Below are 25,475 nucleotides of genomic sequence, written 5' to 3' on the forward strand. Positions count from 1 at the left end.
CCAAGGGTTTCAAAGGAAGGTTTTATGCATTTTTGTCACCTCATCTACTGTTTTTTGAAGCATTAACCTCAACATTTTGAACACTACTTTGATTTGAGGATGTGATCCATTAATCTGGATATGTGAGACATTTGGACATTTGCAAACATTGGAACAATGCCTCAACAATTTATTTAAATATTAACTGCAAATTATTTAATGGAGAAAATACTTCTTTTGTATCAAACAATGAAACAAAGTTTTCTACCAAAAGAAAATCGAAAGATTTCTAGAAGTCAGTGGAAAAAATAATTTATTGCAATTTCTTTTGCACATTAACATGAAACATTTATACATATATATTCTGTGCTAATAAGATACACTAGATATAGACAATTTTTATACACAAAGTAATTGCACTGTTCTATTTTATAATGCAAATATTCAGAAATGATCAGTCAGATAAGAACAGATACTATTCACATAAAAATGCACTATATATTAAAGTTACAGAAGGTCTATGCATCTGAAAGCTTGTCCACTTTTACTAACTGTATCAGCTGATGAAATACACTATGTCCCTTTCCAAGCTTTACATCCCTTAATTGTGTCATGCCAGGAATATTACCAGGCCCTCTCAAGGAATAAAATAAGATCACTTCTGAAATTAGAGACCAAAAGGTAACCACATCAACAATGTCCCAGCAGCGTGCCTTCCAACTCCAGGGGCTACATAGGATGAGAATCAATGCACTACAAGTGGTTTAAAATTGTCCAGCAATCTATTATTAATATGACAATTTAATTTAGTTTATATAAATCAATGAGAAATACATTGCAAGTGAACAGCATTTCAGTAGAAGTACATTGGCACATGCTTCAAATGGCAGTATCAGAAAAACAGCTGCCCCCTTCCAATACAGAAATGTTTACAGTGTCCACAAAGGGAAAGTGCAGAATAATACCAAATGAGAAACGTTTTTCTAACCAGGAATTTACAGATCATCAAGTGTTATTCACAAAATGAATGAGAAGCATGGTAATAGCAGAACTAAATCTGACATCATTTATGCAATAATTTTTGTAATGCTGCTTTAAGTTTTTTTTTTAAATATAGTTCCTTGGGTTCATTGTTCTGCCTATCAACTGAAATACCTATCTTTCAAGAAATATCATCAATTCACATAACCACAGTACTTCAGAGATGAAGATGAAGATGTGAAGCATCAGATTGAAGTGGTTAGTTGTGGCGTGCACACTATGCAGTTTCATTCAATATTATCTGGTGGTAGGTATGGTCACATGACTGACATGCAAAAATGCATATCAAAAAAAGGAAAGCTTGAAATACATGCTCATAGCAGAGATATAACAGTACCAAACAACAAGGACAAAAAATTAGCAAGCAAGCCCAGAGAAAAATGTCAGGAGTAGGGCAAAAGACAATGGTATTGCACATGGCAATGGGAGATACAGTGTGGATGAACATTCATGACATACTCTTACTGCCTGGCACCCTATTTGGAGACAGTATTGCACCCTATCCAGCGTCCTCTTCCTCTTCCCTCAGCTCAGAAAGCATCTTGCTTTGTTTCCTTGAGAGCATGCAAGCAGAATTTGAGAAGTAAGGAATTTTCTTTGAAGTAAACAATATGGTGGGTTAATGCAGTGACAAAATGCATTTTACAACTTGCAATCAGTATCAGTAAATATAATAAAAATTTTAAAAAACAAAAAGCATAGGTAGTGCATGTATTTCTTTTATGTGTCTTGTATGTAGGAATGAAACAGTTCCTACATGCCCTGGTGAACTACCAGCTCTGCCTGAGATATTTCAATTTGTTCCCACCAGTAATGTGGGAACAAGGCAGAAGAGAAAGATATTAAAAACTACAGAAGGAGTAAAATTGCAGTCATACATCTGAGGCTCTTGGCAAGATTTATTTTTTACAACAAATCTGTTTCTCAAAAGAGAAACTTCAGCTGAACCTCTGTTAAAATAATGACGATGGTAATAATTAATCTTATGCAAACAAGCAGATACAAAGTGAATAATTAGTCACAGTTGCTTTTTTTCTATGTGTATTTCTGATCCAATTCTACTTATTGCTGTACTGGTATCATGGAATAGATACCAGAGGAAAAAAGTGAAGGAGCAGCACTCCAAACCAACACTTATTCTTGTGAATTAGGTCTTTCTCAGAAGTAACTGCTGCTCATGGGGACTGATATTAGAGATGTCAACCCTGGAATCAAGTTTGAGGCATGCTGAGCTGCTTCAGCCCTATCATTTTCTACTGGCCTAGTAGAGAAACAGCATATTTTTAGCCTTGGTTTCACATCTCTTATGGCATCTGTAAACATTTTGTCCTTTTTCCTCACCATGTCCTTATCACTGGTCTTCAGAGTAAAATATGCTGATAGATTTGCAAATGCTGAGCTAAGAACTCTCCAATAGATATAATGAAAAGAAAAATAAATCACTAATGTGCATCAATCCTAGACTGAAGATATTGGAGGTAGAAAACCTCACAGTAAAAACATAATTAGCAGAAGTATCTTCAGGATGATTTAAGAAGTATTTTCATGCTTACTTCTATATGCCACTTCTTGAAATATTCTGGAGTGACCTTTCAGGAAGTTTACCATAAATTTCCTGAATATATTTAAACATGCCCTTATTTATTGTTATGTACAGTTCCTCTGTATATAACAGTAAGTGGCACTGCATGACATAATACATTAGCATTCTGAAAAAAAATTCTGGAAAGAAAACCAAGACTAAAGTGATTAAAGTTTAAAGTGATCAAACATACAAAGTTGGTTATCTGATTTCTGCTTTTGGATTAAAACAATTATGCACAGCCTATAAAGTGCCATAAAAAAACATGAAGAGTACATTCACAGGAGAAATAGTTCAGAAAATCTTAAAAGGAATAAAATTTTGTGCATCTTTTGTGTATGGACAGATGGCATTGTGCAAGCAGTGGAAAAGAATCAAAAGGTTAGAGGAATATATTCTTTCACTTTTCAAAGTCACTTCTGACAAAATGACTATCAGTTCACATCATCACATCAGTGTATTTTTCTATTCTCCTATGCTCCCAAACTTAGTAAAATTTAGAAGAGACACCTCTGTTGGAAGAAGTCCTTCTGTCTCTAAGAATTACATCTATAACTGAATTTCAGAATTAACAAAAACTAACAAAATTAGAAATGCTTTTTCAGTGTGCATAAACTGTGAGTCTTAAGTGCTCCTGAAAACCAGGCTCACAATATCTCTCAGTCAGGTTTATTCCTGCCCCCATGTCTCTCTCTACAAAGCTCAATTATTGGATAATAGTATCAGAAAGTGTTTCTCAGGACTGCTGTGAGGATTAACAAAACCAGCTGTTGTACAATATCTCTGAAAGTATTTAACTACCTGAACCTTTTATTCATCTTAAACATGCGTTAGGCTAAAATAAGGAAAATACCCACATGACTCAGTACCTCTCTGAAATTTACATTTAAAATTATAATGTGCCTTAATACAAATGATAGGACATTTATAAGGCAGAAAAAAAGTGAAAGGTGTTTAATTAAGATGTATTTTAAATACAACAATATATTTGAAATAATGGTAGCAATGTGAAGTTATACTTAGTTATCTTACTGTAGAATAAGAATAGAAAATTATTCTCAAAAGTGGCACCCAGAATATAATTGTAAGTAATATATATAAAAATACAGAATTAAAATGCAGAGCTAAAGTACAGGGGGTTAATACTGGGAGTTACCATTAACAAGTCAATATTCACATACTTGAGTACCAGTGGTAATAAATCTGGATTAGATCTCTTAAAAAGCCTAAACAGTTTAACAGCCTAAATTACATTTTCAGAAGTACATGAGAATTCAGACACATAATTAATTTCCTCTGACTTACAAGAATTATTTCAGCCAAGGTGACTGATGACTTTCATTATTTTGGTCAAGGGTGTTTTTAAGATTAAATACACAGTAGGAAACTCATTCTTTTTATATTATTTCAGGGCAAAATTCAAGATATGTAAATTACTTTTAACTTTTTTTTCTTCCTGTTGACATGTTGGATGAAAGGTATGCACCCACTCAGCTATGGCAAAGCAGCTGGCATACTGCAACCTCATTGTCTAAGTTTGTAGCACACTTTGAGTCTAGATCTCATTGGCTTTTACTGAAATTCTGGATAATACATGCCCAGAATTCTGAAACTGAGCCATAAGCTTAAAGGTCTCTCAGTGCTTGAAGAGCTTTACCTCACCTGATTTTGAGAGGACAACTTAGGCTGATAAGTCATTTACAAGAAGTAGTTTTCACCCTGTGTATTTCTAAAGTGGGGACTCTGCCATGCAACAGTCTCTGAACAAGCAGGTGCCATCTGGGGTTAAGAGACCACCATACACATCAGGTGTGAACCTGCTTGCAAATAGTGGCCTGACTGTTGCCTAAATATTTGAAAGCACATTTTTTCACTCACTGTAAGAAAGCAAATGGCGAATTTTGAAGTGCTGATAACCAGACATGTCAGCTAAACAGAAACTGACATTATATTGCAAAATCTAGTACAGTGTAGAAATCTGTAAGAGGGAGATATAAATATTTAAACACTTGGCATTCCCTCAAGGACTTTCTGAAATCAAAAGTACTCTTTCAAGAACTGTACAAACTGCAAAGACAAATAATCAAGGATTTTCAAGTACTGTCAAGATAATAAATGTGTTAATGAAAGAGTGTTGCACAAAACTCTTCTTTTTTTTTCTATGGAACATTTAGTTTTGCAAATGTAAATGGATCTCTGTGGTTTAGATTAAATTTTTTATGTTTATGTTTGGAAAAAACCAAAATTACACTCTAGTTACTCATACCTCCGTCTCTGTACTCTTTCTGGACAAAAACCAAACCTGCATTGGCTCTTTTTTGCCCTTCATAGAAACTGGACCTCTGTACTCCAGGTGGAACTGAGGATCTGAATTTTCTGGTGTCATAAGACACCTGAAATCGAAAGAGAAAACATGTAAAATAATGGACTTTGCATGTATGCCACACACTATGTAAAATATTAAACATGCTACATGTATGTGAACAGACTATTAAAAGAGTCAACTCTATCTGTACATGATTATTATATGTGCAGACCAATATCACAATGCAGTTTGCTTTACAGTTTCATGAGAACTCACATACCTAAATAATGGTTGCAAGAGGACTGTCACTTTCAACTCCAAAAAGACTTTTATGTTATGCTGACAAAGTGATTTATTTTAAGATGTCAATACCAATAAAAATAATACATCACTCACCTGTAAGTATATTCAGAGACATTGATCTTTCCCTTTTCTCCAGTAGTTTCTGTTCTGCTTGTAAGGTTGACCGTATTTCCAAAGAGACAGTACCGTGGCATCCTTTGACCTATGACACCTGTGACTACCTCACCAGTATGGATTCCTATGGTTATCTATTTAGAGTGAAAAAATTAAGTTTGATTATTCAAAAGTAATGTAGTAATGTAACTAATCTGATGCCTCTGACTAAACACAGGCAACATGCCACTTTAATCTACTAGAGTTTATTTTTTCAAAGTGCTACTCCTGCTTCTTCAAAGTCTTGCATTTTTTGGTTTTTATGACTTCTTTGTTTTTAACTTTAGTAGTGTCGTGCCTCTGCCCTCCACAGGAACAATCAAACTGTAATTTTCCAGCATGCACCCTGCTGTTATTATGTACAGTGAAAATAAAAAAAGAGGTGGGCAGAGAGGCATACTCTGCAGGTCTGTGTTTAATGAGTGCTCAGAAGGTGCAGAAAAGGATGGCATGGGTCAAGAAAAAAGATGTTTCTCAAAGGAAAACTCATGGTATTTTGTATTCAGACAGTCAAGAGATAGAACAGAGGTTTGGAGAAGCTCATTCTTGTAGCTCATTACAGTTACTGTAAAGCCCCAAATCAAACCTTTGCCCCGTGATAAAGTGAAGTACACAGCTCTAAGCCAGGTGACAGAACAGCAGCATTCATGTAAATAAAAATACGCATTGCATGCATTAACAACGTTCTGCTCACAGCCTTCTGATGAGGACAGTCAATGCTGCTTGCCCAGATCTCTATCAGTGCTACAACATCTCCAGAAATCCCACAATGAGTGACATTCCACTAATATACACTGGTGTCAGTAACCATTGATGCACCTGTCTATGGATCTATAACTCTTTTTTTTAATGCAATAATGTCTCATTCTGACATGAGGATCTGAGGCGTGATCAAAAATATCAGGGAGGAAGTATTATTTTTCTGCTCCTTGAATTGAAGAAGACTCAACAGATTGTATTGTTGAGTCAACTGATTGTAGTGTTGATGCACAATAGGAATTCATTGATTATATTGAAATTATCAGAAAACAGACATAAATGATGGGGACTTTAAGTCCTTTACCTTTTAAAGCAGAATAAGCATATTAAGGTCTGGGAACTGCACGTCACATCTACACGTGACTTCTCATATTATTTGTATATATCAGTCTCAAAATCTAACAAAACAAAGCCCATCCTTTGCATGGACTGGGGCTAGAGCATTATCTTATTTTAAAACATTATCATGCTGTCAAATAATGAGTTTTCATTCAAGCCCACATTTACTAACCTGTACAGGCTCACCATCTACTTGAACTTGGCCTGCTATTTCCATCATGTCCAAAGCCAGGTGGCAGATAGATCGTGCATGATGCATGCAAGGCTCTGGTAGACCACTCACAGTCATATACTTGTCCCCAACCGTTTCCACCTATCAAGATAGATATTTTTCAATTACTTCATTATTATGGTTTTTAGCGTACTAGAATTGATGTAGTGCTTCAAGACTGCTTCTCCTTTAAAAGCGTTCCCTTTCTGTTTCATTCAAATCACCCTAATAGTTGTCATCTCTGCTTGTCATTGAAGGGAATTTATTGTAAACCCGCAGTGTAGCTACTTACAGTGACTGTGATTGTGTAAACCTGAGTCTTTCTTCTGGTGTCTTGTGAATGAAACTGAGCTCTATGTTCTGACTCACACCCTTAAGTCACATGGTACAGGACATAAAATTCAGTTCTAGCAAAACCTAGGAATGATCTACATAGATACAAACACACAAGCAAACACATGTACATATATATGGGATGCATATGTATCTATCTCTGTATCTTCCTGCTACCAGCTACATTTGCACCTACACCTCATTCCTGAAGTGCATGAAGGAATGAAATTCACATTGAGTTAATGAATAGTAAATTATATAATTTACAACTAGAAGACCCAGCAAAAGAACTGAAAAACTTAAAGCACAAGGTCAGAAGAACCACAAATGGCTTGTATAAGTTTCATCTGCTAAATGTGGAAGTACATTCATATGACCACCTAATGGGTGACTGCAGAAATCGTGATGAGAACTTAGCACTTTATGTTCCTTCAGACATTTAGAGATAACCAACATACTTTTCTGTAGCTATCTAATATCAGGTAACACAGTTCAGACTGAGAACATTAATTTTTTTTTAAAAGCCTAAAATCCAGTAAGACTGGAAAAGAGTGACACCATAGTAAATTATAGAAAAGTAACAGATTAGATACTTTAAAACTCTTACACTTACCTTATAAACAAATGGATTCCTTCGCGAATCAGTCAGAATATCAAATCTCGTGTAAAGATCATTTAAAAGATTGACAATTTTCATGGCTCCCTCTCCAGAGGCATGTTTGCTACAAAAGGCATTGAATCCCACAATGCCACTGAAAAGAATGGTGACGTTGTCGTAGCGCTTGGCTGGAACAGGACGCTTGTGTCTCAGCTCATTTGCCACCGATGGCGGCAGAACAGAGTACAGCAACCTACACAGGTAAGGAAAGAAAGGCAAAAGTGAAACAGAGAGAATCTGGAGAAGGATGTTTACAGCAGCACTCTTCATATATTTACTTCCTACCCCCCACAGGGTTTGTAACATACTCCCACCATCAACAAGCAATAGAAAAGGTTTTTACTGAAGAATATGTTATTTGGAAAACAGGAACTGATCTACATCAGCATACTATTTCGAGCACATTAATACATCTAAATTGTCAACAAAATGGGACATATATTACTACTTATTCTGATATGATTTGTTAATAGTGTCTTGAATAATTTTTACTTTTTTCTGCCAAATCCTCAGCTCCTATAATATGGTTTTGCCCACAGAAGCATAAAAACTGCAAAAAAGACTATGAAGAGATCAAACAGTTTTTCATCTCTGATCAATTCCTGCATTTCTAAATGCTTCCTCTCTGTTGTGCATGCTGCTTTTAGGGTCTAGAGTTTCTTTTTTTTTTTTTTTTAATTAATAGTCTATATGATGCATTAAAACTTGTTCATATTATAAATTATGCAAATAAAATCCAATCACACACACAGAAATTCAGCCTGTTCTCATGTTTCTTCCTTCAACCATCTAACTCCTATCTTAAGGTCCATTTCCCTCCTGAAGATCTCTAACTGTTTCACAAATCCTGAGCATCATTTTGTACACAGCGTCCTGCACAAACCCTCATTAGCTGCATTTTTGGCAAGTTCACTACTTGAGTTATAATTAGTGAATACTTTTGGCACATCATGCAGTAACTGACACTATCTGTTCCAGCAGCTGCCATGAAGGCTAGAATTCCTGAAGATAAAATGACTTTATAAAGGAAGCCAACAGGAATGAAGAGAAAAAAATACTTCTTAGGCTTTGTTTTCTCTGGTTCTCCTGTCCATCCCTTTCAAGTATTTTTAAAATGTTTTCCACTACACTATTACAGAAAAAACGTATCTGTCAATAGAATTAATACAGAGATGGGACTGTGTTTTATAAATAAGAGTCAATCATGAACTCCATGCTACTTTTCACACAAGCCTTTGTTTAATTTGCCAGTCATTGTTGAGCTGAAATGCCATAGACTAATGACATTTGAATTTGACTTTATAGTTGTCTGTAGAGCTGGATTTGGGGCCCAATGCACACTGTTACGTGTTCTTTTTATGTACTTACGTCTAGACAAACCCAAATTCATTTCTACAATTAACCATTACATCAAATTCGTAGCATTCAGCTATTGCAAAGTTTCAGCTTTACACAAACTGTTTTCAAGGTTTGTAAGATATGTTTTTCTGTTCTATTATCCTATGCCAGAAAGACAAAAGTTGGTTTACTGAACTCTGTTGAATAACATTGGGCATTCATCAAATTCACCTTCGCTACAGTGACTGCATGTAAGTTTCCAAAATTTTAAGTAATTCACAAGTAAAAATTAATTGTCAGCTCATTTTTTATAACTTTTCTTGTCAGAGAAGGAGACATCAAAACATCTAAGCATATAACGGCCTAGACTGTGGGTGACATTTGACAATCTAAATAAAGAAATACCCTGTTAAATGTTCTTTCTTGACTCCAAAATTACCAGTCCTGATTATCTCTGATATTCCTTACAAGATTCTGTTATTCTTTAAAGAAGGTAGCTATAAATAATATATTTCTTTGAGAGTCTCAACTCAAAACTGAAACTTGGTTCTTACGTGTCTGTCTTTTTCTTTTCATCTTCCAGTGCGCGCAGTGTGTGCTGCAGTCTGTCAGTGAGGATCTCAAGCTCCTGGGTCAGTTTATACTCCTCTCGAAACTGCTCTCCCAAAAGAACCAGATCACGGGTAGCATCATGCAATGGAATATCACTCAGATATAAACCTCTTCTGGTTAAATCATCCAAGTTCATCACACTGCAAAGCAGAGAAATATACAATAATATGGGTAAAATTAAACTTGCCAAAGGAGCATTTAAAACTCAAATAAACAGCAGAGTATGCTGAATAACAGTAGAAAAATGAAGGTTCTGAGCTTGTGATGTGCTGTACAACATATTCCTTCTACAAAACACCTTATTTGTGATCATTTATTTTAACCCACAGCTCTTGATTTTTGCGTTTAAATACACAATTTTCACAGAGTTCCATGAGCATATCAAATATATGTACTTCAGCAAACAAAGTGAGATTATGTAAAGAATCTTTCCATTCAATTCTCCAATCCAACCACTTCTTTATCACCAATCTATTACATTAAAACTACTGCAAAAATCCATGAATCCACATAGAAAACCAAGCCATTGTCACATTTCTTAGCATTCTCTGAGTAAAAAACAAAAGAAAAACCTGCTAAAAAAATGGACTATGAGGAATAACCATTTGTACAAACTGGGCCAGAGCAAGCCAATGTTTATATGGCTTGCTCTGGCCATATAAATACTCAGTCAAGTTCCAATGTTTAAATGATCCTATCTCTTTTAGTATAAACACATAAAAACCAATTAAATCAATACTTGAACCAATACTACCAATACTCTGTAGTACTACTCTCATAAGTGTTCTTAAAATTAGTAATTGCAAAATAAAAATCAATATTATAGAACTCTCTAGGTTTGAAGTACCTTGGTGAACAAAGAAAGAGAATGCTGTCTGCTTCAGGCAAGTAGATCATTTGCCCTTTCAGGCGTAAGCAGCTGATTTCTGTGCCAGTCAGTTCATCTTCACACTCCAACTTTTCCACATCCAACAGCCCCTCCTGGTGATGAAAAGCCACCACTGTGTAAGGGCAATGGTGTGTTATGCACCAGGCCTAGTATGTAAGTACATTCACTACAAAGGCAGTCAGAATACCTGGAATAGACTTACAGCTTACATTAAACCCTGATCAATTTCTGGTTTGAACACCATGCACTGTCTGTATTTTAATACTACAATTTGCTACCTTGAAGACACAAAGCATGGTATCTTTCTTTACATTCATGTTCGTAACTCCTTGTTTTCTTCCGCATTATTTCTTAACAATCGTTTTGACAATGGTATTGGCCGTTCTGTGAAGTTCTGTCTGTGCCTGGGACCATCTCTAGAAATCATCCTGGCTTCTCTCAGGTACAGTTTTCTTTAAATAAACAAGCTCCTTGATGTAGTAGGTGTTACTCTACACACTGCATCTGTTCGTATCACCCATCTTGTCTCCTGCCCTCTTTAGAGAACAGGACGCAGACCTTTGTATGAACATATGGGTCCAAGCAAGAATACATTTCGTATTTGTCTCTCATACTCTTATGAAGAAAAGTAAATGTAATTACCTCTCTACATTTGCTTTGATACAACACCATGAACTAGACTGGCCCCTTGCAGAGAAAGCACCAGACATGAAGTGCGTGTACTTCACCATTCCTATAAAACATTCTTCTTAACAACTACTCACAAATTCATACTTGTGACTTTCTCTTGGCTCAAGACTCAAAAAGATCTGAGTATACTACAGAGAATTTTCAATGAAGACCTCTGAGCTTTCTGCACTTCTTATCTCTCCAAAGCACACTTCCTTTAAGAAAAGCTGGGAAAATATTCTCTAGTTACCTTAGTCCTCAGTACGAAGACTGTATTGATATGGGAGAGAATCCCATGGAAGCTAATGTCAATATGAGGCCGGACCAAGGAGAAAACTGACAACAGACTGCAATTTCCTGGCTGCAGCTAGAATAGTAAAAGACAGAAAAAAGAAAAAAAAACCCTGTTATGCTTTATAATAAAAATATACATAGAGCAATTATATGCCATTTTCTTAGATGACAATACTGAACAGAAGAGAATAAATACTTTATGCATCTCTCCATTGAATCACAAGGTTTTTAAATTACTCTCTTATTCCATATGGACATGACCATAAGGAACAAAGCTGCTGTAGAAATAGGTTATTTTCAAGTCCTTTTTCTAACAAGAGAAGCACAATTTAGTAAATATTGTACACTTACATTGGAATGCTGTTCAGACAGAAAATCCTAAATCTATTTTATTCAGCTTTATATTAACCTGTGAAGCATCTAGCACTATGAATTTTCCATGGCATCCATGCATAAGAATTATCTAACCTGTGGAAGGACTCTGTATATAGCATTGCCACATTGTGTGACCACCAGATCTCTGTCAAATATGATGTGGAAAGGAAATGCCTTGCAGAAAGTATAGGGACTGATGCGAGACTCTTGGGTACCATTTTCTTCAAATCTGTCAAGGTCCTCATAGTAGTCCTCTTCTTTAGATTCTTTCTCTTCAATTAAAAATTGAATGTGGTCACATTCTTCATTTCTCTGTTGAATAACCTAGAGAAATTAATAAAAACTGAAAATTCTGCTACTCATTAGTAACTGGAGTGCTACTATGGAGACAGGAATGTATTTAGAGGAGAAAGATAAATTCAAGAATCATATTCACATCTTGAAAAATACCGTATTCTAGTAAGAATTTCTGATATCATAGTCTTTGTAATTCCAGGTGAATAATTATGTCTTTGCTTAGCTACAGTTGCTCTCTGCAGGAGAGCTATACTGAAGATCACCCAAATACAGTTTATTAAGCCTGAGTGAAATGCAAATCCTGAAATGAGGGTCAAGGCTCAAGCTGCGCTTGCTTTTACTGGTGTTTGCCAGAAAACAAGGTGGCCCCTTCCTCTGAAATGAACCTGTGTGAGCCTTGAATCACACAGAGAACCCTTGAACCGTTATTTTAATCAAAGCTGTTTGCAAGGTCTATAACACAACAGCAAATAGTGCTGACTGTTTAGTGATGACTAAATAGTGATAAGAGGGTGGGCATATCACTGACAGCAAGAAGGAAAGTGCATGGAGCACATGTAGGATATACAGCTTATACATTCCAGCAGACTGCAAGATGAGAGCCAAAAGACAAAGATAAAAGCAATTACAATCTTCTCTAGCAAGATTGGACTGTATTCCATATTAAAGGAAATGACAGCAAAACTAGAATCATCTACATCAGTGGAATATCAAAAAGGTGTCCTTAACACAGCATCACACTCTTCAGTAATTTTACTCAAAGTTAGTAAAAAATATTTTTTTAGGGATTATTTTGTTGCAGTGAGAGTCATGTAAGGCAATATAATTTATGCTAATAACTAGCAGAATAACATCATTTACCCTGAGAAGCCAAATTTACCTCTTTTCAAATTTAATTAGACTTAATGATTGGAAAATAACAATTCTATTTACATAGTATTGTTTAGCAGTGATTTTCTGGAACATGTTCCACCTGATCCTACTTTCATGTTGACTCTGATCCTAAAGTCACTGAAGCAAAGAAAAAAGATTCCTTAAAATTTCTAAAGCATCCTGATTTTGCCCTTTACACATAGTTTTAACCACAGAGATTAACAGTTACAATTTGAAAACAAAACAGATATGCACAAACACTGCAACTGATCCCTAAGATGTTAAGTTTATTAAATATTTGATCTCCAAAACTGCCAAAAATAGACCTTGATGGGCTAGGGAGTGCTGATGCCTTTATTTGTTCCTATACAAATGAAGGAGTGTAAAACAACAAAACAGTATTTTATTGTTAAATGATGATTAACTTAAGGTGTTCTTTGATCTACAAATTGACTGTTCATTTGAAGGAAAGAGTGGTTTTCTGGAGGATAGTGTGGAGGAAGAGCCTGATTTAGGGTGCTTTATAGCTGTGTACTGCATTATTCTTCCCTTTCTATTGCTTATGTAAGTAACTTAGAGAAAGATCAGCCTACTAAATTTATCAGCAAGTGTAGGTACCCAAGGCTGGATGTACAAACAATTTCAAATGTTGATGATGAGAAAACATAACTGCCTCAAGAAACTGTACTGGTAATCCATATGCCAGTGTGTGACAAAGATAAGTGGGAAATTATGACCTGATAAGGGGTAGGCCTCAGAAAGAATAAATGGTGGTCATCTGAGGAAAACAAATTAAGTGGCTTTGTCTAGGAGAATAGAACATAGTAGGTGAACAACTAGTTTTCCTCTGAATTTAGAATTTAAAGGTTTTCCACATCTTCCTTTTAAATCATTATCCCTGAAATTGCGAGAGTCTGTGGTCATACTGAAGATTATCAGAAGGCAGTTAAGAGTCTCAGTTCTTACTTTCTATCACTCATGCACACTCCCACAGGTTTTATTTTAATAGTACTGCTATTGTGGCCAGAGATAGCTGAGATTACGCACAAGATTTATCTCTAGAACTTATCTTTGCTTCCAGATCATTTCCAGTCTTGGATCTTACTTCAAAGCATTGCTCTTGCCACAGATGGAAAAAAATCCTGCATATTTTGGATGAAAACCTTCTGAATTCAGAAAAGCTGAGTTTAAACAAGCTAATAATTTTTAAGGAAATGTTCATATTAACAACACATCACTTTCCAGAGATATTATCTCCTTATAGCCATGTTACTCACTGCACACTAGTATTCTGTTACCAACCTGTACTTACAGACTTTTTTTCTGTAGCACTTAACAGGTTCCTTTCAATAGCTTCCCATTTTATTTCATGTATTAGAAATGAATGATGCATCAGTAAACAAAACCCAGGCTTAGATTTAAAGTCACCTATAAAAATAGAACTGCTACATGCTTCAAGACATCTAGCTAGTTTGAGCCATGACCCTCTTGAGATCCTACAATCTCACACAGTGACAAAGTCAGTCCTCACACATGCTGTGCTATTTTCCTAACCTTTATAGATTAGAACTGTGCCAGTAACAGTGAAAAGCTGCAAATTTCCCAAGCATCTTCAAGTTCATTTGAAATACTATTTTTGATCAGACTCCAGGGCATCTAGAAATGCTTGCTGCATTAGTGCAACATGTTACTGCAGCAAATGAGCACCAGGCCAAACACATGGACATGTGTCAGACCTATAAGACAGACACAGCGCCAGCAGCACATTCCTGATAAACATGATACGCTGTGGACATGGCTGGTTTATGCAATTTTATTCTGATCATTCATGCACAGACACTTATTAACAGATGCTTTAATCATACCCCTCTCCAGGCTACGAAAACTACTGAAGCATCCCTAATTAACTTCCTAGTGGATATGCAATTTCATGATGTGTTTTCTGCTCACACAACTTATGAACTATCTAATCTTCCTATCTCATTACGTCATCCACCTTATCAGCAAATTCAAAATAAGCACTTTTGACTGTCAGCATAAGATGTTAAATTCTGCTCCTTCACCCTTGCACCTATAGATCCAACCTAACTGGCCAGATAGTTGTCTGGCATAAGGACCTGCCCTAGATACTCTGCTAAGCTTAAGTAGAATAGAACTTACCTACTGTTTCATTCTGCAAGCAAAGTTTGCAAGCCACACAATTTCAGTATCATTTAAATATTGTTGAAGAAGCCTTTGATAAATGCTTGGCAAATTAAAGTTCAGTCACAAATCAACAAAGCCAGCAATCAAGCCTAATTCTTCCTCCCCCTGCAATCTTAGCTAGTGAAGTGACATCAGTTCACAATGTCTAAGAGCTCAATCACCATAGTAACTGCAGTTAAAACTGAAGAGAGAAATCACTCTCCTGGTTTCAAAGAGAATATATAACATCTAACTGCTAACCTGCCTGTGCCTTCCAGGAGATGTAACTTCGGAATTTTTTCTTGCCTAATCAAGTGAAAAGTCACACCAATATTTCAGGGAATGATAATTCAGAAAAAAGTAATTTTAAAATGAGTGTGGTTTAATGTATTTTGCGAGCTTCACATAAGATATTAAATCAAGAAGCATTGCTGTGATACAGAATATATACTGAGCACATGCTATCTGTTAAGCTGTCACTGATGTGTCTACAAGACTCAATTCTGCAGATGTGAGAATATCCCCAGGACACACTTGTATTTCAGCATGGCAGGAGAGAATGTCCTTGGACAGGGCTCTTTTTTGATGAGATTGTGAAAATTAATACAAAACAGAGGACTTTTACCCTTTAAAGGTCTATACAGGATGAAATTTTTGATGTCTTCTGATCAAAAGTGACTGTGCAATGCTGCTTAACAAAGTTCACTATAACTGTTTCAGAATGATCTCAAGACAAAGGAGTTCACTGCGGAAATGGCAGTGGAAAACTTAGTTTTGCATACCCAAAGATAGAACCATGGGAATATCTGTCCCCGGCAGCTGGTTGTCTGTGCAGACTGTCTCACTTCATCAAACCACTGTGCCTGGAGATAGTGAAGGTTACATCTGCCCCATTGCCGAAATTAGAGGCTGATCATGCTCCATGACTGACTTATCTTCACACACAGTTAGCATTGTAATGTGTGGTCCAGTACTGCTTGCCTTCCATGACAAGTAGCCAAGTAGTTTTTAGCTCAGCTCTCCAGCTGGTCACATCTTCACTTTGTTTTTTCACACGGCCAGTAGTAAGCCTGAAATTACCATCTTGTCAAGGACCTCCCCTGCTCTTTTCTCAATTTTATATTGTAAAACATCTTCCCTATGTAAAAGATTTTGATAGTCTGCCCTCAAATAACAGAACTGCAGAATTCTGTTCTCCCAACAGATTTTTGGGCTTTGCTGGATTATGTACAACAACTTTTGTTGACCCATACCATTAGTAGCCTTGAGGGAATCCCTGTCCTGACTTCACCTTCACAGGTCACCCTAATTTATATACAAACAACCTTTGACAAGCGAAGCAAAAGAAGGCATAGCCAGTAGGTTGCTAACAGAGATCTCATGACAAAGTTTGTCACCAGCATTGTGATGATTTTTTAGTTCTCATACTGAGACTGGCAGAACATGAACATTCATAGTGTATACACAAGGTCAGCAACAATTTTTGAGACAATACCTGCTGCAAAAATGATTTAGTCTTAGCTCTATTTGCTAAAAATGGATTACCATATCAGAGAAGATAATGCAAACTGGATTTGAACTAATTGATCAATTAATGTCAACTTGGGCTTTCCTGAACTATTCAACCAGAGTTTTGAATCCAAGTTCAAAACAAACTGGTTTCCTTTCAGTGCTAAGAACATCTAACAGAAAGAAAATTACACTTCCCCCCCACACCCCATCCCCCCTTTCCTTCTGCACACACATACACTAGGTGTTAAAAGAGTACACTTCCTGAAGGACACCATGCTGGAAAAAGGAAGCCCTACTTTATTTCAGAAGATGTATGGTTTTAGATATATATATGTATATACACACACATACAAGATTGTTCTGTGTGAGACTGAAGAAAGGTGATAAAATTAAAACCTTTTTTCTATTCAGCTATTTCTCCACCCAAAGAAACAATGTGAGACTAAACAAGAGCAATAGTTCTTTAACATTTTGTTTCCTCTTGTGACCATTAGCTGGTTTTCTCTGCAGACTGAGGAAGGTCTGCAGATCCTTCCCCTCTCCTCAACACTGGAAAGGCCACACCTGGAGTGCTGTGTCCAGCTGTGGGCTCCTCAGTACGAGAGCTACAGAGCTATGAGACAGAGTCCAGTCCCTCTAGGGAGAGCTGCTAAGATGATCAAGGTACTGGAGCATCTCTCAGAAGAGGAAAGGCTGAGACAGCCAGCACTGTCCAGCCTGGAGAACAGATGGCTCAGCAGGATCTCATCCATGCACACAAATACCTGAAGGGAGGGTGAAGAGAGGATGGAGCCAGGCTCTTTTCAGTGGTGTCCAGTGCCTGGACAAGAGGCAATGGGCACAAACTGAAACACAGGAGCTGTTGTCTGAACATCAGGAAACACTTTTCTACTGTGAGAGAGATTGGCACCTGTTGTCCAAAGAATTTGCAGAGGCTCCATCCCTAGAGATAGCTGAAAGATATCTGAGCATGGCCCAGAACAACTCGCCCTAGGTGGCCAGGCATGAGCAGGTGAGGTTGAACAAAATGACCTCCAGAAGTTCCTTCCAACCTCAGCCATTTCAACCCATGACACAAAATCTAACCACTTAAGTAAACAAATCCAGCATTATCAAAAGCAATTATCTCTGCTACCTCCTATACAGAGACTTGTAATATATTAGAGAAATTCAACCAAAGCTTCATGAAAATACAGAATTAGAAGCATGTATTTTCTCAAGCAGATTTATATAAGCATTTGTTCAAAACAGATGGAGAAGAAAAGTGTATAACGAAGTATTAAACATAAAATTTCAGATATCAACATTATACTAATATAAAGAGAACTGCAGAACTTACTAAGTCAGTCCCGTGTTGGACTGTTATGCAAGTGGTTTGGATAAAGAAATTTGAAAGGACAACTCAGGAATCTCTTTTTGCAAGTCAGAAGATGACTCCCATAATAACACTGGAATCTTTGAGCTAGGCACTGAGGTTTCTATCAGATTAAAAAAAAAACCAAAACCATTCTTCCCTACGCAAAATTCTAACTAAGGTTCAAACCAAAAATTTTACAGTAGAGGCAATTATTAGTCCACAAAACCTGAAGGAATTAAAAGCAATTCCATTGTGTTTCTGTGCTGTGCTGTTTCAAACAATGCACTGCTAACAGACTAAAACGCAAAAGCATTAATTCACTAAATTATGAGGCAAAGAATGGAGATGAAAGAAGTTGGTCTATTTTTTCTCCTAGTCTCAGTATTTTGAACAGTAAAGCTACTTAGTTATTACAATGCTAGTCTTTACTTTAAACCCTTCACTTTATACCATTCATGATTAATATCTGACCTGTGTAGTAATGCAGGAAGACTTTCAGTGTCTGTGGATAAGCTGCAAATTTCAGCACCCTCACCTTAGAGAATAAATTCTCTCCTTATCTACCACTGAAGTTTCTGAGTACCTGTGGAGTACAGCAGTGTATATAATATCCTAGAGATGTCAAGACATAGGCTTTATTAAGCAGGAGAGGCATGAAAATGTTCAGGGTTAAGGGTACATGACTTTCTCACAAGGAAAAGTTTAAAACTGGGGTAACAGACAAAATAAGACAATATACACTTTCTTCAGTTTAGAGGTTAATACTATTTTTAGGCACCTATACGCTTCTACCTCAGACAATCTAGAAGAATAGTGTAGATTTAAATTAGACTTTGCATTCATTTACAGTAGGTTTGACTAATACTATTAAATATCTACTAACGTAAAGTACAACTGTAAAATTTCCAGAAAAGCCTAAAACAGTCAAATTTAAAAAATAAGTAAATACATAATAAATATTTAAACCTCTTTAGAACATATACTATTTGTGAGAAGTTCCAGATGGATATTAATACAATTTTCTCACCAAAGTAATCTTCAGATTGAGAGGACAATTTATCAGAAGTTTGTGCTGCTACCTGCTTTGGACAATACAGATTCCTCCTCTACCCCATGGATCACTCTTGCCTCTGTGTGGACCTCTGAGAGACAGAACATTAAACCATGTAAAGGAACATATGAAGGTAAAAAAAGTCCAAAAAAAAAAACCCTGTTGTTTTGAACCCAGCTCATTTCCTCAGATAGTTTATTTTATAACTTGACACCAGCTGGAAGGCACAGCCAAATAAGCTGCTGTAGGACAAGCCTGAGCACTGAGAGAACAGGGACTGCTTAAGTTGCCTGTGCTACCAAAAGAAGTGCTTGTCAAGTGACAGCTTCAGCACATTTGCAGCCAACTTTCCAACACAGTCCTCCTTTCAAATAAACAGGGATCTAAGAAGAGGATTGTTTTGATTGTGTTGTATTCTTCTGTATCTGATTACTAACACCTGCTGCAGAAATTTGAACTGTGGTTTCCTACAAAATAGAATCTACACAAGGACACAAGTATATCACTACACTATACACAACTAGACATCTACTATAAACCTGAGCTAGCTTAGAACAGGAAACCTAAAAGGCAAATACTCCTATTCAGCAGTAAAAATATCTTTGTCATTGGACTGCCTGCAAATCTCTTACCTGGGCAAGGTCATGCTTTGTGATAAAATAAAGAAAGGATTTTCTCAACAAGCATACAATGAAACTGTGCTAAAAATCTAGTATGACTAGGGAATATTTAAGAAACCCAAAGAATGATTGGTGTATATGCTTAGATTCTTTTCTACTTGATGAAAAAAATTTATATCAGTTGCAATATTTTTGATAGAAAAAAGTTTTCATTTTTTGTTTGTCCCCCCACATATATCTACATCTCGGACCAAACCCTGATTTCATACTATTAAATATAGAAGACCCGATCAATTAATTCTTTCTGTTGCTCTGTATGGGCAAAGAAGAAGCCTCTTTCCCATTTTACAAGCGACTGAGCAATCATGTCATTACATAAACTTTGTCACTGAGAAACATTTTTTCACTTCTGGGGCTCTAGGTGCATATCCAGTCACTTCCATGCAACGACAGCAAGAAACCCACAAACATATCTTTTTCCTGGGAAGAACCTGGCATGCTGGCTGGGAGGAAAACACTGCTTGCTGCCCAGTCCTCATCAATGCACATCAGCCTCATAGTCTGCACACAGACAAAGAATATAGGACAAAGAGGAAAGTCCATGTTCTCAGAGAACAAAGTAGACAGTAAGAAATATATGCCGAACATAAAATAAAGGCGGGGGGGGGGAGGGAGGAGGGGAGGGGCATCCCAGTATCTAAATTCTTTACATGCCCTCTTTAAAATCCTTTTCTGAATAAGGGGATATTTTTTTGTACTGTTCCCAGTCAGGTCTGCCTGCCAATAAGAGCTGGCCTTCTCAGTACATGGCTGTATCCTTCAAGCAACACAAATTATGATGGCTCTTCCTGAGAGTCAGTACTGACGCCACTTCTTCACAGAAGACAGCAACCGTGAAAATTACTGTTTGCTATAAGTTCACTTTTGGTTTTCTTGTTTTTTTCTATTGATATAAATTCTCAATGAGTATATTGCTTCAGACATTACCTTCATATCTATTTCTGTACCATGGATCTGTTGAGCTACTGTTTTGATGATTCCAATGACAATATCCTGCAGACCTTCTCTTTCTGAATAATAATGCAGAATGAGTCCCTTCCCCTTCTCCGCGTCCGTGCATCTGAAGGAAGGAGCTCGCATACCCGGGTAAATGGTAGCGAGGTGGTCATGCAAAGCATCCAGGTTCTGGAAGAAGAAATTTAAAACGTGATTATAAGGCATTCACTTACTATTTTTAAAGAAAGTAAGCACATATTTTGTCCAATCTGAACATCTCCTCTTTCCTACTGCTCATACTTCTACACATTTGCCTTAACTCTCTGTTGAATTGCCATCACAGCAGGCTTTTCAGGTAGCCTATCTACCATGGCAACATTTGAACAATGAATGGCATAAAAATTAGGACTATTATAAATTACTCCAGATAGTAAGAAGTCATGCTTGATTATGCTGTATTTTGAAACATTCAGATGATTAAAGACCTTCTGTGTGTTTCTCAGTCTGGTAGCTCATCCAGTTTCATTCCTTCCAATTTTAGTCTCTATAATCTCCTCTTCAAATAATAATTCAGGAGCCAAATACAAATAATCATGTCTGAATAAACACTAATCTTTTTCCTTATTATCAGTGAAAAAGCCTATTTCTGACAACATAAAAGTTTACAGGGCCTGACAAAGTTCAAATTTTAAAGATTTAAATGCCTGAAAAACCAAACTCAAATATGTATTTTCTTTTGACAATAACTGAAAAAATCTACAAAATAAACAGAAATAGCACAGCTGCTGTAATAAGTTATCTGAAAAAGTTGTTCAAGGAAGGGAAGAGATTTTTTTTTTCTCTACTACTTTCCCAGATATCTCATGTATTTAACTTTAAATTTTAACCAGACAAATTGTGATCTGGAGAGGAAAGCTAAATTATAAACTGATAGGCATGACTAATCAGGACATAAAGAGAACAGTGAGATCAAAATCACACTGAAAACTCAACACTAGATTCAACTTTGATTGTGAGCAATTATCAAGGATCCAAGTTGCTATTTGCTGCCAATATAGAAAGAGAAACCTAGTTTGCAGGATAGAGTTGCAATCCACAATTTTTTGTTTATGTTGTAAAATTCATACAACTCCTTTCATCTTAAGTCCAGAACATTACTGCATATTTTAAATTTTGTTCTCTCACTGCCCTGCAAGTGACTGCTACCACCAGGCTTTGCATATTGTTTTCTGCCAACATAGGAAGTGAAGTGAAAATATTTTCAGTGTGCTGTCTGGGAAATTTTCCACCTTTCATGAGCATCTGTCGATCATCAAATTTGTGGAGGCATATTGAAATTGATTTCATGTGAGCTGTGAAGTGTTTGAACAGCTGCCTTTTCTCTTGGAGACCTCCAGACAAAATGACACTCTTAGCAATGAATTCCGTGGGATGCACTTAGCCTGGAATTTCCTCCTTCAGTTTTTCAGCTTGTTTCCAATTCATGTTTTTGTTGCTATATCAACATCTCAAAATTAGAACATGAAGAGGCAACAATCTGGGTGTCAATTCATTCCAGCTGTTGGTGGGCATTGACAAAAAACATAATGCTTGAAGGCAAATTCTGTAAGAACTTTGCAGGGTTCAAGACAATGAAATTGGAGGAGACAGCTTTGAAAGTGTGATGAGAAAAGAGCAAGAGAGATGACTGGCTCTGAAAGATTGCCCCACCATCTCCTTCAATGGATGCCTAACTGCAGTTTCAGTAGATATGCCTCAGAAACAGCCGGGATATATCGACCTTTTGGAGAAAAACTCTTAGGGAGATACATGGGAAAAGACTTTCAGAAATCTTCCAGTTACACAGTCACCAGCTGAAGAATTTCAAACAGGGAACAGCCAATGTCAAGGACAGAATTTTTGTAAAATGGTTGTCTAAGTATTAAAATTTAAGTCTGGCACAAGTGTGACTAACAACTGGTCTTAGCTCCATTCTGCAAAACCACTTTGTCACCCTTCCACTCATTTATGGCTGACTCTGTCAAAGCAGTGTCACAGGTAAAGTCCATGTGATAGGTCCCTCAGCTTTTACTCTCTAATCTTCCAGAGTGGGGGACCTACAGCTCACTGTATTCAAAATCTCACTTTGACACATAGTCGAGGAGTAGACAGGTTTTTCCAGTTCATGGAGCTGAAATCACTCCTAGACCTAGACACTGTCATTATTACTCCTAATCCTATTTCTTTGTTGTGTTCGATCAATTCTAAATTTATATTGCAGATTCTGAAAGAACAAATGCCTTTTTCCTTGCATGTTCACCTGCTGTGAGCAAGAGGTGAGGTCAGATACAGTTTATAATAGGCTAAACTCTCTTCCTGAATTTTTGGCTACTAGACCACTCAGATGTGTGCCAGAGCTTGTGCTGGGACCCAAGAACAATTCCAGAGCTATGAAGAACAGTGACCAGCTCCATGGGAAAACAAGGGACTCTCCAAGCAAGGACAAACAGTCATACTAAATGGGGCTGATCTAAAAGTGAGATTGTGGTTGGCACCTGAAATACAAACACATGCTGTTCAGTGATATGTGGTACACAGCACCTGGAGACTTATCTAAAAGAGGAGTTAATCCCCTGAATTTTAATGCACTGCAAGTATGAAAGTCTAAATGACCATGTAAACAATTCCTTAAATGAGAGAACTAACAACTTTTATTTTCATTAAATAGAAAGCTACATAAAAACATAAAATCTCACTTTGGGTTTCTTAGGAGGTACCTCTTTTCACATTTCTTCTCTTAGGCACAATGTCTTTCAACATGATTTGCAAATTTTCCATGCTTGTGTTTTTCACATGAAGTATAAATATTTGATTTAGCTGCCCTCTTTATTTTCCTCTTTCATGAAGCTTGAAGTACCTGTGTTTCAACTATGAATAAACTAAATTTTCTTGAGATGTCAAAGGAAATGGAACATAAATGTGAGATTTATTTTCATATATTTTAAAAAACAGCAGTTCTCAATTATTTTGTATATATCCTGGACTCAGTATACATTTCAAGAAGTACCTTTTGAACTCTATTATGTATTTTAAGAATCTGATAAAAGTTGGGGATCTTAAACCCAGCCCATACCTATTTTTGTAACAGGTATATAAAGTAGTTTCCTGACCTAGTATGACTGCTGGAAGATGCAAAAATAATAAATCACAGCTAATGTTGATTTTCCATTGCAATAAAAAGCTAAAAAGTACACTTCTGGCACAGCTACTAATACATTAATCCTGTTAACATTTAGAAAAGTATATAATAGCCAATGTCATCTGTTAACACTGAAATTCAAACAAAGCAACTTAAAATACTGTCATTAGAAGAATATAAATGTAAGCTGTTTCCACTTTTATAGATATTTGGTGTGCATAACAAACATGTCCAGTCCTTCCACCAGCACATGCGGCAAGGAATGAAAAGAGAAATCTATTAGATGGAAAGGGGCATGAGGGAAAGCAAAAAGAATCTGTATTTCTGGCCCATATATGAATAACCAAAGTGATGATGCAATGGGGCAGCTATGTCTTTTTTTTCCCTCCCCTCTTCTTGCTCAACCTCAACTTCAGTACATGAGTTACCTTTAGAAATTGCTTGCTTTGAGAGCAGCCTGTGAATGAAGCTATGAAATATAAAGGATGTCACATCCCATAGTGGTTTACAGATTGCTCATGGTATGCACAAGCTGGAACATCCACATACCCTGTTCTGCCCAGCAACTACAGTTTGTGGGATTTGTACAAGTCTGGGTTGACTGCATCTAGGATGCTCTGGAATGAAGCAGATTTTGGGGCAGTGAGACACACAAGTAAATATTCAAGTAATCCAGCAAATTATGATTCTGTTTTTTCCTTTAATGCTGGAGAGATTTTAAGGGTACAGATGACAAGAGGCTGCTATATATTCAGAGAAAACCAAGTTTTAATAGTCAGCTTTTGGGTGCTCTCCAGTTCAATTCTTTTAACTTCATTACAGTACACAGTTCTCTTCAAGAGTGATGTAGATCACAATTCTTAAAAACAAAGTGCTTACAGAAGTGAATAATTTTCAGGTCACAAAAAAGGCCATTTTTCCACACCTAGAAATAACACTCTAGAGAAGATCCTACATTTCTTCCATGCTATTAAAGAATCATATTCATTTTGTTTGTGCTTATGGTACAGTATCATGCTGTTCTGCAGTAGCTCACCGTCATGGATGAGAAGATGAGTTCATGGATGAGTTTATGGATGAAGAATAATATCTTAAGGGATAAGCTGTTATGAGCCCTAGCTCTGCACATGACATACTATTGGAAATATCCAGTACTTATAAAGAGAGATAATAGAAGAAATATCATAAAAACTGAAGACCACATTTTCTGTTATGATAAAGTAAGTCCACTTAACACAGACCACCCCTGCAATCTGTTGCATATGAATACTCCTGTTCCAAATTTCTCTTTGGAATTTCAATTTAAATTTCTATGGACTTGGCCACAATTCTATCTGGTATCTGAAACGATTTTGCACAAAATTCTTACCTGCAAAAACTCTCTCACATTTGAGCCCAAGACACGTAGAATTGTATCATAACCAGATTCTTGACAAAACACAAAAAACATCTTCCCAAACATTTGAAGAATTTCCCCAGCATTTAAATCTAGTTAAGACAGGAAAATATTATTCAGTCCAAACACTGTATTTCATGCACTTACTTATTTCTTTACTCTTGTATTCAT

The 25,475-nt window shown here is 36.5% G+C and overlaps 1 protein-coding gene across 1 annotated transcript in view; it reads right to left on the minus strand.

The window, feature by feature from the left end:
• Nucleotides 1-275: 275 nt before the first annotated feature.
• The window catches only part of GUCY1B1 (guanylate cyclase 1 soluble subunit beta 1), a 41,626-nt gene continuing 16,426 nt past the window's right edge, over nt 276-25,475 (minus strand). Inside the window, exons 4-14 of the mRNA XM_030271457.4 lie at nt 25,278-25,396; nt 20,722-20,919; nt 11,934-12,164; nt 11,422-11,538; nt 10,461-10,594; nt 9,556-9,753; nt 7,619-7,856; nt 6,634-6,774; nt 5,304-5,458; nt 4,869-4,995; nt 276-1,574 (exon numbers count right to left, since the gene is read on the minus strand). Coding sequence (XP_030127317.1) covers nt 1,551-1,574; nt 4,869-4,995; nt 5,304-5,458; nt 6,634-6,774; nt 7,619-7,856; nt 9,556-9,753; nt 10,461-10,594; nt 11,422-11,538; nt 11,934-12,164; nt 20,722-20,919; nt 25,278-25,396 — 1,682 coding nt within the window. The 3' untranslated portion in view covers nt 276-1,550. The remainder of the gene's footprint in view (nt 1,575-4,868; nt 4,996-5,303; nt 5,459-6,633; nt 6,775-7,618; nt 7,857-9,555; nt 9,754-10,460; nt 10,595-11,421; nt 11,539-11,933; nt 12,165-20,721; nt 20,920-25,277; nt 25,397-25,475) is intronic.

This window comes from Taeniopygia guttata, chromosome 4 (assembly GCF_048771995.1).
Source record: "Taeniopygia guttata chromosome 4, bTaeGut7.mat, whole genome shotgun sequence".
NCBI lineage: Eukaryota > Metazoa > Chordata > Aves > Passeriformes > Estrildidae > Taeniopygia > Taeniopygia guttata.